Source organism: Bombina bombina, chromosome 4, assembly GCF_027579735.1.
Source record: "Bombina bombina isolate aBomBom1 chromosome 4, aBomBom1.pri, whole genome shotgun sequence".
In the NCBI taxonomy this organism is placed as follows: Eukaryota; Metazoa; Chordata; class Amphibia; order Anura; family Bombinatoridae; genus Bombina; species Bombina bombina.
The window spans coordinates 1,029,231,502-1,029,249,182 of record NC_069502.1 but is presented as its reverse complement, the minus strand read 5'-3'; the positions used below and the strand labels follow the sequence as shown (position 1 = coordinate 1,029,249,182).

The following is a 17,681-nucleotide window of genomic DNA, read 5'->3' as shown; positions in this document are numbered from 1 at the left end:
TGGTACTTGCACAAACAGTAGGTAAACAAACTTAGGGTAATGAAATAGACGAGGAAGACAGGCTAGCTATTGGAATTCTAGAAATTCTCTTGGAAGAGAATCAGACAAAGTCCTGAAACCACGGTCTCCTCAATTTTAAAAAACCCCTTTAAAACAAAATGTTCCTTTATGTCTATCTTGTCACAGGTGCCAGCAGTCAATTTCTTTGTGAAGGCAGTTGAAAAATAAATAAAAAGAATGTCTTCTGACATAGGGACTTGTGACAATTTGACCAAGAAGGAAAGGAGGGCCCTTTATGAATTGGCTAGGGCCACAAATGTGATAGTTAAGCCTGCCGACAAGGGAGGAAACCTGGTGTTGATGGATGAAACAAAATACATTGTGGAAGTGAAACGCCAGTTAGGGATGCAAGATCAATATGAGAGAATGTCGGGTAATCCAATAGCTAAGGTACAGTTAGAACTCTCAAAAATTCTAAACCATGCAAAAATAGATGGGGTAATCTCTAATCAGGAATTTAATTATCTTTATCCCAAATTCCCCGTTTTTTTGCCTACGTTCTATATCATACCGAAGAGACACAAAAATATCAAAACCCCACCGGGTAGACCAATAGTTTCGGGCATTGGAGGGTCTACTGAAAAGATAGGCCAGTATGTGGATTATCTTAAGACCCCTTCTGCCAACTCTTCCCTCGTATATAAAGGATACAGCTGACCTCTTGAGAAAATTAGATGGAATTAAAGTAACAGAAGAAACTATTAGCATCACTGGATGTGGAAAGTCTTTACTCCTCAATCCCACATGAGATAGGAATTAAAGCAATTAGATCCTTCTTGGATACCAGACATATTAAGTTCCAAAAACATACAGAATTTGTCATCCAACTCTTACGGTTCATACTAGAAAACAATAAATTTGTTTCCTTTGATGGGAAAATATACAGGCAGGTCAGAGGTACCGCCATGGGGGCAGTTTGTGCCCCAATTTATGCCTGACTACGTTTGGAGGCATGGAAAATGTTGAATGTGTTTGAAATTAGCGATGCCTTTAAACAGCATGTATTGTGGGCAAGATGTGGATGACATCCTAATCCTTTGGGATTATCCAGAAGAAATGTTAAAAAGTTTTGTAAGGGATTTGAACATTAATAATAAAAATATACACTTGAAACTAGCTTAACTGAACTTTCCTTCCTGGATGTAAAATTAAGGAAGGAATAAGGTAACATATTGACAGAAAATTACAGAAAGTCAACAGTCACTAACAGTATTTTGGAAGCCACAAGTGCACATCCAGAGTCCTTAGTCAGGCACATACCGTGGGGGATTATCCTCTTACAGCTAAGAGAGCTCCAAGATTTAGGGACAGACTAGTGAGAAGTTCATCAGAAGCCCCTCTATGTCTGACTGGCTCAGGATGGTTAGAGGCATAAAAGGAAGCTATTAGTGTGGCAAATGTGTCTATTTCCCCTACATGGAAAAAAGAAAATAATTTAGAGGTAATGGACCAAAACATTTTTAAATCAGATTTTTATGAACTTTAATTCTGTAGGGGTTGTTTATCTCCTCCACTGTTCTTGTCCGATGTTTTACATTTGTAAAACCAAACGTTTGTTGAAGGATAGGATACAGGAGCACTGGGAAGATATAACCAATAATCGTGACACTAATGTGGCTAGACACTTCTGTATGAGTCATAGTGATGATGTAGAAGGGTTGAAATTCGTAGGAATAGACAAAGGGGACCTCCTAAACAGGAGGAGAGGTAGACAAAATCCTCCTACAGAAGGAGGCTAGATGGATCTGCTACCTCAAAACAAGGAAACCTCTGGGACTAAATGACAAGATGGATTTTGCCAGCTTTGTGTAATACTATGTCATATGCTACTGCAAATATGTAACCTTTAGGGTTAAATGATTAAATGACTTTGCAAGCCTTATGAAATATTATGACACATGCACATGGGCTTGACATATGTGCATATGCTAAAGAACCTTGTAGGCTTACTGTATATGTAACCTTTAGGGTTAAATGATGAAATTGATTTAGTCAATTCTGTGTAATAGGACATGCACATATGCTAATGGTTTTTGCAGGTTTATAGTGTGTGTGTATATATGCAAAAAAAAATGTAGCATAAAAAAATGTATGTAATGGAATTCTTTGGATGAATTGATTGTGTTAGCTTGTACTTCTCATCTAGAATAAAGGATATGATAACTATACTAAGTTTATGTCCTTTTAAAAATAAGCGGCCCAAAATGTTTAAATAATTGAGCACAGGTGATGGGAAAGCAAGCCCTGACGAAGCCCCAATTCAGTTTGTGTGTAGGGGTGAAACGAATATGTTGGCAAGAGTCTTCATGTAAAGGCTAATTCCTCACAAACGTTTTTACATTTGTGAACTTTGAAGAGACACGAACAGCACAAGCACTAACTAGGGGAACTTATATGGAGCAATCAACAGGTAACAGGCAAGAGGAAGGCTGTCCCTACGATCACTTAGCTCTGAAAATATGACATAAATCACTTGATGAACAATGATAAGGTTCAGCCTTTTGTGTTCTTGTTATTGCACTTTTTAATGCACTTTATAATTATGGTTTTCACATCTTGTCACTCTTTCCACCAGTTCATGAGATATATAGCACCTGATAACTTTTACTACTCGCATATTTATCTGCAACAATCCTTTCTCCCTTACACAGAGTAATAGAAAATCTTCTAACATTTTCACAGAATAGTTTAATATTTCTGTAATATTTATGACATTTAAGCGTATGCATTTGATTACAGTAAGGTGATTATCAGTGAGCTTTCCCTGTGTTTATTTGTTAGTTTTATGTTCCACTTCGTGACACACATATTGTCGCCACATTTATAACATCACAGGCTGTCCGCTGTTTAGTGCTAATCCCTGATAGGTGGTTACTTTGGTCCACATCTTGGTGAAAGGGAAATGGAAGGTGACTCAAACCGCATACCTCCTTCTTAACCAATAGAATAAGGAAAGATAAGAACCAATCATCTGAGTCGATCGAGACCAGCCTCTTGCAAGTCAGCCAATAAAAGGCCAATGGAATAGCGGGCGAAAGTCGAAACATGTCAGGGCAGCCGGAGACCTCATCTCCTTTTTAACTTAGCTGCAGTGTGAATTTTAAAGTGAATATCTAATTAGAATGTAATCCGATCAGATATTTTATCGTGGGGACCCGGTGTAACAGCGGTCACTCAATTGGGGACACACCTGTTAGTAGTGAAGCTGCAGCTAGGATAGAAACCAATATTAAATTAAGTATATTGACTTAAAGGGACATAATACTCATGCTAAATCACTTGAAACTGATGCAGTATAACTATAAAAAGCTGACAGGAAAATATCACCTGAGCATCTCTATGTAAAAAAGGAAGATATTTTACCTCACAATCTCCTCAGCTCAGCAGAGTAAGTTTTGTGTAAAAAGTTATACTTCACCTGCTCCCAGCTGCAGGTAAAAATAAAAAAAAAATGAAGAAATGAACAGCAGCCAATCAGCATCAGCAGTGCTGAGGTCATGAACTCTTACTGTGATCTCATGAGATTTGACTTAACTCTCATGAGATTTCATAGTAAGCTTCCTTTATCCGATTGGTGAAATAATATGAGAGTTCACGAGGCTCATCCTTTCGGCTGTCCCAGGACAGACACACTAAAATGCTGCTTAGAAATCCTTTACAATCGGAGGTGGCTACTGAGGAACTTTTGAGGTAAAATATCTTTCTTTTTTACATAGAGATGTTCAGGTGATATTTTCTAGTCCGCTTTTTACAGCTATGCTGCAGCACTTTAAAGTGTTTAAACATTTGGGTATTATGGCCCTTTAACTATTCAGATTCCTAGCGTAGCAGCGCAATCTTAACAATGGTTCATAACTCCAATTTATAATATGAGTGCCCTCTGAACCAATATTATTTACTATTATTAGCAACTAGATCGGGTATTCTATTTAGTGTGGGGACACGGTATCTTTGTGGTTTTCCTATTACCGATACATGTGCGAGTATTGCAGCTGGGAGCTAGGACAGACTCAAATGTTCAGTCTACTTATTTTAACCACTCTGGCCTGAAGCATTTCAGTTCAATCCAAATTAAGGTGTACATGGTATCCTTGTGGTTTTCCTATTACCGATACATGTGTTAGTATTACAGCTGGGAGCTAGGACAGACTCGAATGTCAGTTCAGCATACTTGTTTAACTACTCAGGTCTGTAGCATATCAGTGCAATCCAAATAAAGGTGTACAACCTGAACTTTCAGTGTAACTTGCACAAACTACCTCACAATTACCTTACAGTCATCCTACTACTCTTAGATCATATATATTCACCTAAGGGTGCATGTGATAACCTAATAACAGTTCAGCTGACCGTGTACCTGGATAATGTTTATATTGTTTAATTGCCAAGTATAACATAATGTGATCTTACACAAACAATTAGACCATTATAAATAAACTTATTGTACCTCATAAACTGTGTCCTTATAGTGCACATAAGATACCGAATATACAATAGCTATAAACTCCATAAGAACATAATCCCGTCTACTGAATCTAAGTTGCAATACAACAGCATTATAGTAAGGCCCCTAAGACCCTCATAATTTGATAATGTTGTGCCTGATATACCAAGGTACCAACTAAGGGAATTTTGATATAGAGGGTCACTCTTAAGATAGAGGACGAATTTCATTTAAAGGGGCACACCAGCTGATAAGTCTAGAAATTTAATTGCTATTTAAATAGAGTGAATATGTGCAGATGTGTGGGACGTACACCAGCAGCCCTACATCAGGGAACTGAAATGAGGTATAAACACAACCATTAACATTTGACTCAGACCAGGTAGAAAATTCTTTACATAACACCTGGGGCCACTCCTAGACGGTATCCAGAGGTGAACCACGCAATAGCCAATAAGAATACCCCAATATATTTCAATACAATTGTATCGAACCTGGGGCTATATATAACCCTGGCATTTACCAGGTGACAACTTTTCCCGCACGGATCTCCTAGAGGGAGTTACTACATATATGCAATACGGGGGCATTCTAGCATTTTAGGATACCCCACATTTATTCACAAACTACCAATAGAGGTTATTATAATATTTACGTTGGCTGAAGTCAGATAATGACCAAAGCAATATATATTGATAACCTTACCTCTATTTAGTTTGTTTGGTACCCCCTGGAGAACATACTTTGTTTTTTTATAATATAAATACTCTCTATTCCTGAGACATTTTTTGCCTCAGGTCACCACTCACTCACTTTCACTCTGGCTGTGATTTTTTAACTTGTATATCCCCTTTTTAACATCACTATTAAATGTTAAGTTTTAATCCCCCATTCCTTTGGGTTATATGTCCTATGGTATCAGTTGTAATTTCTTTTCACTTTGTGCTGTTGAGTGCCGCTAAAGTACTTTCTTCCAATTGTGTTTGCAATTTATATCTCCTGGTCTGTTTCTTTTAATGTACAGCACCTAAGTCCCATTGTATATCCTCATTTATTCAATTCTCTCTCCTATTATAGAAGAGATAGGAATATAACTAGGGACACAGCACCTGTAGTGCCGTCGTTTTTTTCTCTTTTGTTTCACACAAGAGGAAAAGTCTGTCTAATGCTCCATACAACAGCAGGATCTTTGGAATTAACAAGCAAACCCTCACAACAGAAGAGATGACATCACACACCGGGCGTTCTATAACAGATCGCAAATTTTACAAGTCTAGACGAAACCGTCCTTAACAGAACAGTGACTCGCTTAGGAGCGACCACAACGGAGCTGTGTAATCAGCAAGGTTGCGGGGAGCGGCAATATCAATGAAGGTTCATCGAAACTATACAGGATGCACAAGGCTTTCCGGTGGAGGTGGTATGTGCAGCTATTAGTATCTTCTTTAAGAATGAATGATCCGTTGTTTTATGAAAAATCAAGAACTGTGTAAAAAGTCAAATAAGTGATCAGAAAGAAAAGGCCTATAGACCTTAAGTGTGGCGGAAGCCACGCTCGGCAGGCATATTAATCACAGTGACTTTGCTTTATAAGTTCCCTATATGAGTCTTCATATTATGAGGTGCACCTCTTTCTACATCAAGTGGGACTACCTAAAGACATTTTATGCTCACAAGTCTAAAGAGTCTTAGAATGCTTTAAGCACAGGTTACTTTGTTTCTTGAGGTTTAAGCTTGTGACTCCTTTAAATGTGAAAAAATGTAAATGTGATTGCATTTACATGTTTGCAATTGTTTTGCATCTTTACACTTAAAAGGGCACTATACAAATAAGCTAAGCTCTGTGTATGCAATAATTTGCTACTTTAAAAGGCTTTTGATGAGTTTGTAGCAACTTTAGCACAGATGTTTCTCTGTATCAAATGGATGATTAAAGTCTGAAGCAATACTGACCAATTTGATGGAATTTACAGATTATATCTTAAAACATAGGATGGCTAAAAAGACAGTGTTAGAGGTCTGAATGCAGGGGGAGGAGGGGTGTCGTAAAAATCATGAGGGGGGGGGGTTAGGAGACAGAGGCAGACAGTGTCAGTAAAGGATTACGGACAGGGGAAATATATGGTTATACACAAAGCATATACTGAAATAAAGTTATTCTATCAATATAGAATCAATATGTATAAAGATGTGAAATTAGGTATACAGGAGAATATAAGATAGTCAAAAAAGGATAAAAGAGAGAAAAAGGGAATAATGACAAGTGTGGACATAGGCTTACCTGCCTAACTATGCATAGAGAGTGTAGAATATACAATGTAATTGACTACACTATATGAAAGTACATTACAAAAAAATTTGATAATGGGTTTAGAAACCAGAGTCCACATTAAGTCCAGAATTTAGCAAGTTGAAGTGCATTGTTTTCATTTCAAAGGTTTTTCTTTCTATGGTTGTTTTTGAAGTTGCCTCTGAGAATCTTGCTTATGAGTTTTTGGATGGAGTGATCAGGTTGGGTGAAATGGTGACCAACAGGGGGTACAGTATTTTGTTTCACAGTCGTTTTTAATTGAGTGTCTAAGTTCATCCGAAGGTGCAGTTTTTGGACTTGTTTTTCCAATATAACATCCCACTTCACATGCAGTGCAATGTATCATATATACCACATTTGCAGAAATACATGAATATGCCCCTTTAATGTTATATGATTTACTCTTGTGATTAACTGTGCTGCTTTCACAAATGTGTTGACATGGTTTGCAGAGAGCTTTGTTGCAGCGCTTGGTTCCATACTGAGTGTTCTTTTTATTAAGGGGTAGCTTTCTGCGGACCAGTTTCTGTTTTAGGTTGGGTGGTTGAGTCCCAGGATATGGGGTTTTGGAAATATTTTTTTGATTGTGAGATCCTCTAAGAGTAGTAGCTGTAAGTCTTTTTTATGATTTTTCGTATTCCTTCTACAGCAGGGTTATATTTGACAACTAGTGGGATACGCAATATGTTTTTCTTCTCATTGTATTGTTACAAGTGTTCACGTGGGTATTGAGGGCAGAGTTAATTTGTTTAATAACCCTTGTTTTGTAACTTTTCCTCTGAATGATTGGGACAGCGTTATGAGGTGTTTGTCACGGTCCTTACATTGTAGCAAAGTGTCATTTCTTCAGTATTCACATGAAGATATAATAAAATTTTTACAAAAATATGAGTGGTGTACTCACTTTTGTGAGGTACTGTATGTGTGTATGTGGCCTTGTCAGTGTTTCTTTTTCTTTCTTGGCATTCACCTGTGGGTGCGGCCTACTTCTTTTGATCCGTGTAGGATGCGTTTTCTTTGCAGAGCTCGAGACTGTTGTAGACTTTTCCTTTTTAGGAAACTTTTTTTTTTTCCTTTGGGATTTTTGATACTAGTGAGTTTCTGGTCGCTATGGTTCTTACTTTCAGCGGAAGTCGCACAAAAATATAATTGTCTTATTTGTCTGTTTTTGTTTAGTCTAGCCCTGCTAGGGTTTAGAACTTTCAGTAAGCCCTTGAACAGTTCAGTTGTACCCTGGTTAGCAGGTTGGTCCTGGTTGGTTAGTAGTTGACTCTATTCTTTTGTGGTTATATCAGACATTTTGTATCCTTGACAACAGGCTGGTCCTGTTTGGGTACTAAGTTGACTTACCTTTTGTTACAAGATTGTCCTTTCTTGTTTTTACAAGTTATAGGAGGCCCTTTTATCCTAGATATCAGGCTGGCCCTACTTTATTTCATCTTAGTGGGGCATCCAATGTTTTTCTTACATGGCCTTACCTGACATTTAAGTATTTAATACAAGTGTTTTGTCCCTTCATAGCTTGCATGGTTTCCTGGGATTCTGAATTCTGCTATGACAGTATGTTTATAGTTCCTGAGGTCCTTTGAATAGGAGCTAGAGTCCTCCCTTCCGAATGGGGGGGGTATCGAATGAATGCATGGAGATCTCCAGTACCTGGTGTAGGGGGCGATTATTCCCCCCTATTGGTACTCCTTGTGGATTGGATTGTCAGATTTTCAGATCTTTCGCCAGTGTTTCTCTCCTCTTTTTTGAGGATTGCTATGCTTTTGCTTCCTCTTGCATTTTTGGGGTAGGACCTTTGGTCATCTGGTTGCAAAGACTAGGTTCTTAGGGACTGTTTTTATCCTTGCAGTCTCCCCTTTTTGATCCTATATATTTGGGGATCTGGGGGATTGTTATGCAGTCTCTCTTGCCGTCAACCGATAGGAGTTTTAGGATGCTTGTTAATTCCTTGAGCTGTAAATCTTCTGAGGGTTGATCCAGACTGGATCTTTAGAAACTGTCCTATTCTCTCAATCATGGAGTTCTGATCTCTTTTTGGTCCTTCCTTTGTCTTCAGACTTTGTGGGTGTTATCTTGGAGGCCTTTTGGAGCGGAGTGGACAGCCACTGGGATACATCATGAGAGATCTGAGTACAAGGCCCAATGGGGGTATGGCATGCATCAACTTATGTGCAATTTTCATTTCCAAGAAACTTTGTGGTTGTTCAGCAAGGTTTTTGGTCTTCATCTGGCACCTGGTTTTTGGGGTCTGATTTTTTTTTAACCTAGTCTTTCTCTTTGACTTGGCATTTTGGTTACTCTGTTTTTAAGACTTTAATAGTCTTGGATCTGTCCGACGTTCAGTAGCAGGCTAGTTTTTCCCGGTCCTGGGGAAATCCCCTTGTTCCTTCTGGGGCGGTTCTTTTATCTCTTATGGAGAGATGGAGGAAGTTTTTCCTCGGAATATTTCTGGGTTTCTTCGTTTTCCTTGTATTTGGAACTATCTGTTCTACTGCGCCTATCCAGTTCGCTCCTCCTGAGGTAGTTTTACTCATCTGACTCTAGGAGTTCAGTGGGTCGATGGTTTCTCTTGTCTGCAGTGTTACCCTCCCTTCGGGTTTCTGAGGGGTAATAGGTATCCTGGATCCCGAGTTAGTCTCTCTGGCTGTCAGTGCCTCCTTCCTGCTTTTTTTCCTTTGGAACTCGTGGTTGGAGATTCATTCTGATCTCTGGGCTTTGTCGGTGCTGGGATTTTTTAATCTCTGTTGTCCTTGGCACATTGACAGTCGCTTCTGTGATAGGACTGTTCGATAGGAGTAGGGGTCAGGAATTCTGACTGCTCTGTTTGGGCATCGACCTCGTATTTTGTCTCCCGCAGGATCCTTACTTAGGTTGGGAGGCCTTGCAGTTGGTTTGGGAACCTTCCCTTAGTGGGTAGATGGTTCTTCGTTATTGGTCAGGGTGTTGTTCTCCCTTACCCCGTTTTCTAGTAGGGAAGGAGTTGGTCCACTCTGCTTTGAGTTTTTTTCTCTTGTTCCTTTCCAGTAATGTCCTGGTGCAAGTTTGCTAGCTATTCAGTTGGCTATTTACTATGTTTTGATGTTTAGTCTGACTGCCTATCCGACTGAAGCCTGCGGCTTTCATTTTTGGCGTTAACAGATGTTACTATTCCATTCCTGTTCTGCTCCCGGGTTTTTTTAATGACCTACGGGTATTCAGTTTCTCTGTGCTAGTTAGCTGTCTATTGTAAGGTAGTCTTGTTCTACCTTTTGTCCTTCTGGGACTTCAGTTCCGGTTAAGGCTTTACATTGGTTCCTTTTGGATCCATGTAGGAGGTGATCTGGAATTTTTCCTTTCTTTGCTCTCCTCCATCGGTAGATTATTTTCTACGGGACTTTGTCCTCTTGCAGCCTGGTAGCCCATTTTTGTCTTGTTATGCTAGGGGCTTCTCTCTGTTTTGTCCTTGAATCTTCATGGATTGTTTCTGGAGGTTCTTTCGGACCTTATCTGATTCTTCCCTTCTTTCAGTTAGGGAGAATGTGGTGTGGGAGTTTGTTTGTTGTTTGCCTTGCCATTGATCTCTAACTCGTATCGTTATGGTTCTATTTGATGGGCTGTTACCTTGTCCTCTTTCCATATTTTTGTTGTTCCTGCTTCTGTTGAAGTAGTTTATTGGGAATCCAGGTTGTGTCAGGCTGTTATGCCATCAGAATGGGCCGCCTTTTTGTTCCCACCAGTTTGCATTCAGTGTCCTCTATATAAGCTTTGGTATTGATTTTCCAAAATTAATAAATGCAGCTGTGGACTCTCCCCATTTTTAAGAAGAAAAACTTAAATTATACTTACCTGATCATTTTATTTTCTTCTGTACAGGGAGAGTCCAGAGCTCCCTGCCCATTTTTTTTCTGTGTGCGACATTTAAATTCTTTTTTTATTCGTTCTTCTGGCACCTTTTTTTTCCACCCTAATATTTCTTCTACTGTTCCTTGTTTCCTTGGCAGAATGACTGGGGGATAATGGAAGTAGGGGAGGTATTTAAGCCTTTGGCTGAGGTGTCTTTGCCGCCTCCTGGTGGCCAGGTTCTGTATTTCCCAAAAGTAATGAATACAAATGTGAACTCTCCCAGTACAGAAGAAAAGAAAATTATCAGGTAAGCATAATTAAAGTTTTTTTTTTTGTTTTTTTTTTAAATGTAGTAAATTGATATAGTTTTGTGAATTTTGAATATAATCTGTGCTTTGGTATATTTCACTCTAACCTTACACACACACACACACACACACACACACACACACACACACATATAATATACACACACATACATACATACACACACATACACATACACACACACACACATACACATATATATATACACATACACACACACACACACACACATATATATATATATATATATATATATATATATATATATATATATATATATATATATATATATATATATATATATATATATATATATATATATATATATATATATATATATATATATATATATATATATATATATATATATATATATATATATATATATATATATATATATATATATACACACACACACACACACACACACACACACACACACACACACACACACACACACACACGTTCCAAAATTTAGCAAGGAGAAGTGAAGCATTTCATAGCCAATGAAGTGTTTGTCATTCCATTTGTGTGGTCTCTGAGCCACTTAACTTTTTACCAAACTATTTCCAGCACAACTCTTTTACAGTAAGAGAAAATTTTATGGTTCACAGGAAACTTGTTTAAGATTCATTTTTATTAATACAAACGTTGCTGTCTTTGGCCAGTAATTGTCCATGTAATGGTGTCTAAGTACAGCTGAGCAATGTGAGATTTTATTAGACTAATTAGTATAGCAAACTTTGTTTTGATGCCTTCTCTTTTTAAAGTTAAGATAAACAAGAAGGATTGGATGACTACCAGTAACTACACCTGAGGTTCTTCCCATAACAGCCACTACTACTCTATTTGCAAGAGTAGTTAATGACCTGCTTTAGACAAGGACTCTCTTGTTACTATCTAATAAAAAGCTTTGTTTGTGCATTAGGCCGTGCATTGTGGGCAATCAAACCTTTTTTCTTCTTCTTAGACTGTTTTCTTTTTTTAATTTGTCACTTTACTTGGTAATCCTTTAGTAAAACTGGAAAATTAACCCCTGCACATGATTTAAAGGCACATAGAGCTCTTGCATGTGCATATGCATAACAGAATTTAAAATTGCATGCCCTATCTGAATCATGAATGTTTATTTTTGACTAGGCTGTCCCTTTAAGCAAAAGCTTTTGGCTACAATATTTTCTCTTGTTTTTTGCATTTTTTTCTTTCATACATATGCTAGCAATGACAAAACTTGTATAATAATAAAAAAAAAAAACATAACCAAAGCAGAAATGTAATATAAGTATTTGTAACGTTATCTTATTGTGTATATTTAAAGCATTTGATTTGCACCATTCAAACATGTCATACTCTCTATTTATGGCATCATATTGCAAAGTCTTCCTATGGACATGGAGATATAAAAATTTTTATTTTGTTGTACTTACCTTTCCATGTAGGAGTATTCTGTGTAGTTACCACTGTTTTTAGGAAATAAATATAATCAAATTAATTTATCAATACCTCCTTTATAATCGATCATGCAGATATTCATGAGAACAAAGTGAATTTGATGATAAAAGTAATTTGGAAAGTTGTTTAAAATTGCATGCTTTATCTGAATCATGAACGTTTATTTTTGACTAGACTGTCCCTTTAAGTGACAGGCAAGTGTGTATGTTGTGCCCCAGTTTGCTTTCCATATTCTCTTGCCAATTAGAGACAAAATTACATGAACAAATGTGACTTTCTTAGAACTGTATTCTTGTGAAACTTGCTTACAAGATTATTGCCACTAGAATAACCTTTTCATGTGAATTTATTGAAAAGAGAATTTAAAAAAAAAATGTTTTAAATTTTGCAGTTACTGTTAATTCCATTTTGTCATAATTTAATAGCTGTGTTCTATGTATTTATTTAAATTATTCTAAATATCTTTTGTATGTTTATCAGTCATTTAATGGTAGTTTTTTTTTCTTCTCAACAGGGATTGAAGACACTTTTAGAACAGCAGCAACAGAAGTGAGTTTTCTTGCTGGGAGTGAAGATTTCAATGCTACAAAATTATTTGGAATTGGTAAGTGCTGCCATCATTCAAAACCTCTGTTTTTTTGCAACTTTGTATTTTTGTCTAATTTATGTATGTAAATTACATTCTGTATCTGACATAATCTTTGACCTAAAAAAAAACTTAATTTGATCCATGTAACAAAATTTAAAAAAATAACCGTATCTGTTTTTTTCTCTAATTGCTTGACTAGACACTGACACCTGTGAACGGTGGATGAATTGCAAGAGTGAGTTTCTCAAAAAATACATGCACAAAGTTACCACTGATCTTCCTAGTTGTCCTTGCTCATATCCAACAGAAGTAGCATACAGTACAGCTGAAATATATGATCGCACCAAACGAAAAGATTTCAGATGGAAGGATGCAAGTGGTCCTAAAGAGAAGCTGGAGATCTACAAGCCAACGGCGAGATACTGTATTCGATCAATGCTCTCTTTGGAAAGTACAACACTTGCTGCTCAGCATTGCTGTTATGATGACAGTATGCAACTTATTACCAGGGGCAAAGGAGCAGGGGCACCAAACCTCATCAGCATAGAATTTTCGGTGGAGCTTCATTATAAAGTGGACATTTTACCCTGGATCATGTGCAAAGGTGACTGGAGTCGATATAATGAAGTTCGTCCTCCAAACAATGGCCAAAAATGTACTGAAAATCCCTCTGAAGATGACTATTTGAAACAATTCCAAGAAGCAAGGGAATTCTAACAAACAAATCCTGCAAGAACATGTCTTTGAATAAGGAATGAAGTGCTTTACAGCACTGTCTCTTGGAAACAGGGTCAGGTGTTTTTATTAGATCTTGTCTATGGATTTATAAGGTTGTCTTTAAGGCTTCTTTTATAATCATCCAATATGCGTGTCTGTGTGCTCTTATAAACAGTATGCATCATTGTAAGCATTGGTTACAAGCTAAAATCAACAACAAAACAACCTAAACTAAGCAAAACCTATTGATCCTATTATAAAAACACAATGCAAATTAGTGGACCTCTTCATCAACTTGATGTTGGGGTTCATGAAATAAAACCTTAAGCTAACAAGTGAATGTGATAAAACACAGATTTGTCTCTGGAACAGCCAAATGTGTGCTATTTCTTTAAATTAAACAAGAGCTTGGGTTAGCTGGTTTCTTAAAGTGAAGGAAAACTGAAAAGGCCCATGATGCAGGCTTGTGAGGGGTTCATTAGATAATCAATAATGTGGCTTTTCTTAAAATGCACATTATACTGACACACAAACCAGGGAATTCAGGGTAGATTACACATGACTTTTTCAGGGACTAAAACTATTAAGTGGCACTTTTTCAAAGAAGAAGTCAGACAATTGCTTTGTCTTCTTGTTTTACATGAATTTAGTGGGTAGGCCTCACATTAAGGCATAAACCAAATGCAGATTCAAAAGATAATTTCAAGAATGTGTGGGGGGTTTTGTCATTGCTGTTTACAAATACTGCAATATTTTTGTAAAGTATTTATTATGTTGTAGTTATATATCATGCATTGAGCATGTTTTTTGTTTTGTGTTAATTCCTTCCCTCTTTTTGAAATGTGGTTACAAATGTGGGATTTAACCACCAGGTTTAAAGCTGGAAAAAAATTATCTAGAAGTCCATAAAGAACATAAAATTATAAATAAAAAATGATAAAAGTGGCATTGGTCTAGACATTTTTTTTTTTCATGTAAGTTAAAATATGTCCTGAACTATTTGCTGCAATTAATGAACATTTTTGGCATTGGGCTTAAAACAAAATATGGATATGCTTGTTATAGGAATAAAATTTATTTTTTATATGGGTATTACTCCTAGAAGTGTCGTTCTGTGTATTGTGTGAAAAAATAGCTTTTCAATTGCAGCTTTTGTCCTTTTCTTGTACTATTTCATGATTATTTTTATTTTACATCTATTCCACTGCTACTCCATAATTCAAATGTGTGTGTGTATGTGTGTATATATATATATATATATATATATATATATATATATATATATATATGTGTGTGTGTATGTATGTATGTGTATATATATATATATATATATATATTTTGCCCATGTGAGCTCTGTCATACACTAGATAGAGGCACATTATAATTTTAAATAATGCATTTTATTGCTCCTTATTTGTCTTTTCTTTCCTAAGATGAAGAGTCCATGTCATTCAATTCTTAGTGGGAATATCACTCCTGGCCAGCAGGAGGAGGCAAATGGCACCACACCAAAGCTGTTAAATGTCACTCCCCTACCCATAATCCCCAGTCATTCTCTTTGCCTCTGTCAATGGAGGAGGTGAAGTTTGGTGTCTGAAGAAATGCATTCCTTTTTTGGGTTCTTTTCCCTGCAAGCAAGTATTTGGGGTTTAGCTGAGTCCATGTTAATCTCTTCAGTAGAGTAGTGGTTGCTTTCAAGCAGTTAGGAAACAAAGTAAGGACCACATTACAAATTCCTAACATATTGCTGCACTAGGTATAGAAAGCCAGAGTTGGTTACTTTGTGGTTTGTTTGGTGTTTTTTTTTTTTTTACAGGTTTCTGTGAGGAGTTTGTGTCCTTTCACAGCTTGTAAGCTGTTGTCCTGCCTGACGGCTAGATTGCAGGTAAGTGCCTTTTTGTCTTCTAGGTATTGGAGATTGGCACTTAAAAAAATTGAGCTGCAACTTTATTTTGGGACATATATATCCTTTTTACAGGATATTTTCAGGCAGGGTGCAGGCACTGTTCTGTGACTTGGAGACTGAAGAGTTAATTATAAGTTTTAAATCTTTATTGTTATCTTTAATTTTATTGTGGCTCAAATATCTAAGGGACCATAATTGTACCTTTTTTAATTTTAGCTTAAATATAGGGGCATGTTTGGTGTTTTTACAAATAACTTAAAGCTTATAGTTTGCAACTTCTACGGTGTTTTTTTCACAGTATAATGGTGAATATACCTGTTTTAACAGTCTCTCAGAATGTGGGCGTGTATTCCTACCTAAGATGGGGATAGTCCGCGGCTTCATTTCTTACTGTTGGGAAATACGACACCTGGCCACCAGGAGGAGGCAAAGACACCCCAGCCAAAGGCTTAAATATCACTCTCACTTCCTCATTACCCCAGTCATTCTTTGCCTTTTGTCACGTAAGGAGGTAGCAGAGAAGTGTCAGATTCGGAGAGTCCTGAAAAAGGGTATCTGCACTTCGAGATAGGACTGGAGTTTTAAGTAGTCATGTCAACCTCTCAGTGAGAGTATTGATGAAAGTTAGAGTCTGGAGCTACAGGGAAAGTTTTTCTGTGAAGCCATTCAGACTACTGCTAACAGCTCCTAAGCAATCAGTGTTGACGAGTTTCACTGCCTGCTTTCTCTCACTCAAGTCCATGTCAAGAGCGCTACTATAAGACTGTCACACTTGATAGGCTGTGTTCTGTTCCACAACATGGATCCTGGAGGTAAGATTGTTAAAAATTTTACACACAAAATGCTATAACAGGGTCACAGTGTGGCTCATTTATACCTTGATAGGATCCAGGGTTAATATCACCTGAAGGGGGTTTATTGAACAGTTGGGGTTAATTTATCAGTATATTAATTATTTACATGCTGCTTTGTGTAATTTTTTTCCTGGGCTGATAGACTGTGTGTTTTTGGCTGGAACAAGCAGGTTTCACTTTTAAGTTTCACTTTCGTTTTTTAAAGTGTTGCACAGCTCCTATTACTTGCTGTACTTGTAATAACAGGGGAAGTACTGTCTTGCACTCCATGTGACCAGGTGTGGTCTATGTTCATTTCCTCCATTCCGGCTAAGACTTAAACCTGAGGAGAGCGTTCCTCTTTCTGGGTCTAGGAGGTGGTGAGTGCCCCAGCCATTGGGAGTATAAAGGTGCAGTTTTCTGTAATAAAAAACATTTTTATTTGTGTCGTCCTGTGGGTATAACCTGAGCTATGGAGGACTCTGACATGTTAGAAGGTACTCCTTCTGTACTAAATCATACCTGTTTATATTGTATTGTGAGGAGGCCATGGTTTTCCCGCCCACTCAATTATGTTTCACATGCCTTAACACCGTTTATAAAGTCTAAGAAGGGAGACAAGCCTGCTAAGGCTTAGTCCCTCTGAGCCATCTACCTCTCAGGACTCGGCGTCCCGTGACATTTTTACCCTTGCTATATTATCCACTCCACATGCAGTTTCCCGTAGCACATCTAATCCTCCATCCGGAAGGGGCCTTCTTCCTGCGGACTTTGCAGGGCAGTTACAAACGGTGGTGTCTGCCTCACTCAGTGCATTACCTCGCTCTAACAAACGCAAGGGAAAGGTTAAACATAGCTCTACTGACCCGGAGTCTTCTAAATATTTATCGGATTTAGCTATTATGTCCCAGTTATCCGATGAGTTAACCTCTGTAGCTTCAGAGGGTGAACTTTCTGGGTCAGAGTCCTTAGCGTCTAAGCCTCCTGCTGCGGAGAAACCGTCCTTAAGATTTAAAACTGAGCAATGTGTTATTTATTAAGAGGTTCTGTCTACGTTAGAGGTTTCAGAGGCCGTGCTGCCTGAAGAACCTATGATACCTAAATTAGACAGTTTGCAATGACTGGAAAGTTCTTTTGATTTTCCTGTGCGGGTTAAGATGGCGAACATTATTAAGAACTAATGGGAAAGAATTGCTTCATTTTCCCCCTCGTCT

General features: G+C 37.6%; 1 protein-coding gene across 2 annotated transcripts in view; it reads left to right on the top strand.

The window, feature by feature from the left end:
- ISM1 (isthmin 1) overlaps positions 1-14,674 on the top strand; it is a 92,976-nt gene extending 78,302 nt beyond the window's left edge. For both annotated transcript variants that reach the window (XM_053712138.1, XM_053712137.1), the window contains 2 exons: positions 12,937-13,026; positions 13,211-14,674. In XM_053712138.1, coding sequence (XP_053568113.1) covers positions 12,937-13,026; positions 13,211-13,728 — 608 coding nt within the window. In that variant the 3' untranslated portion in view covers positions 13,729-14,674. The remainder of the gene's footprint in view (positions 1-12,936; positions 13,027-13,210) is intronic.
- The last annotated feature ends 3,007 nt before the right edge of the window (positions 14,675-17,681 follow it).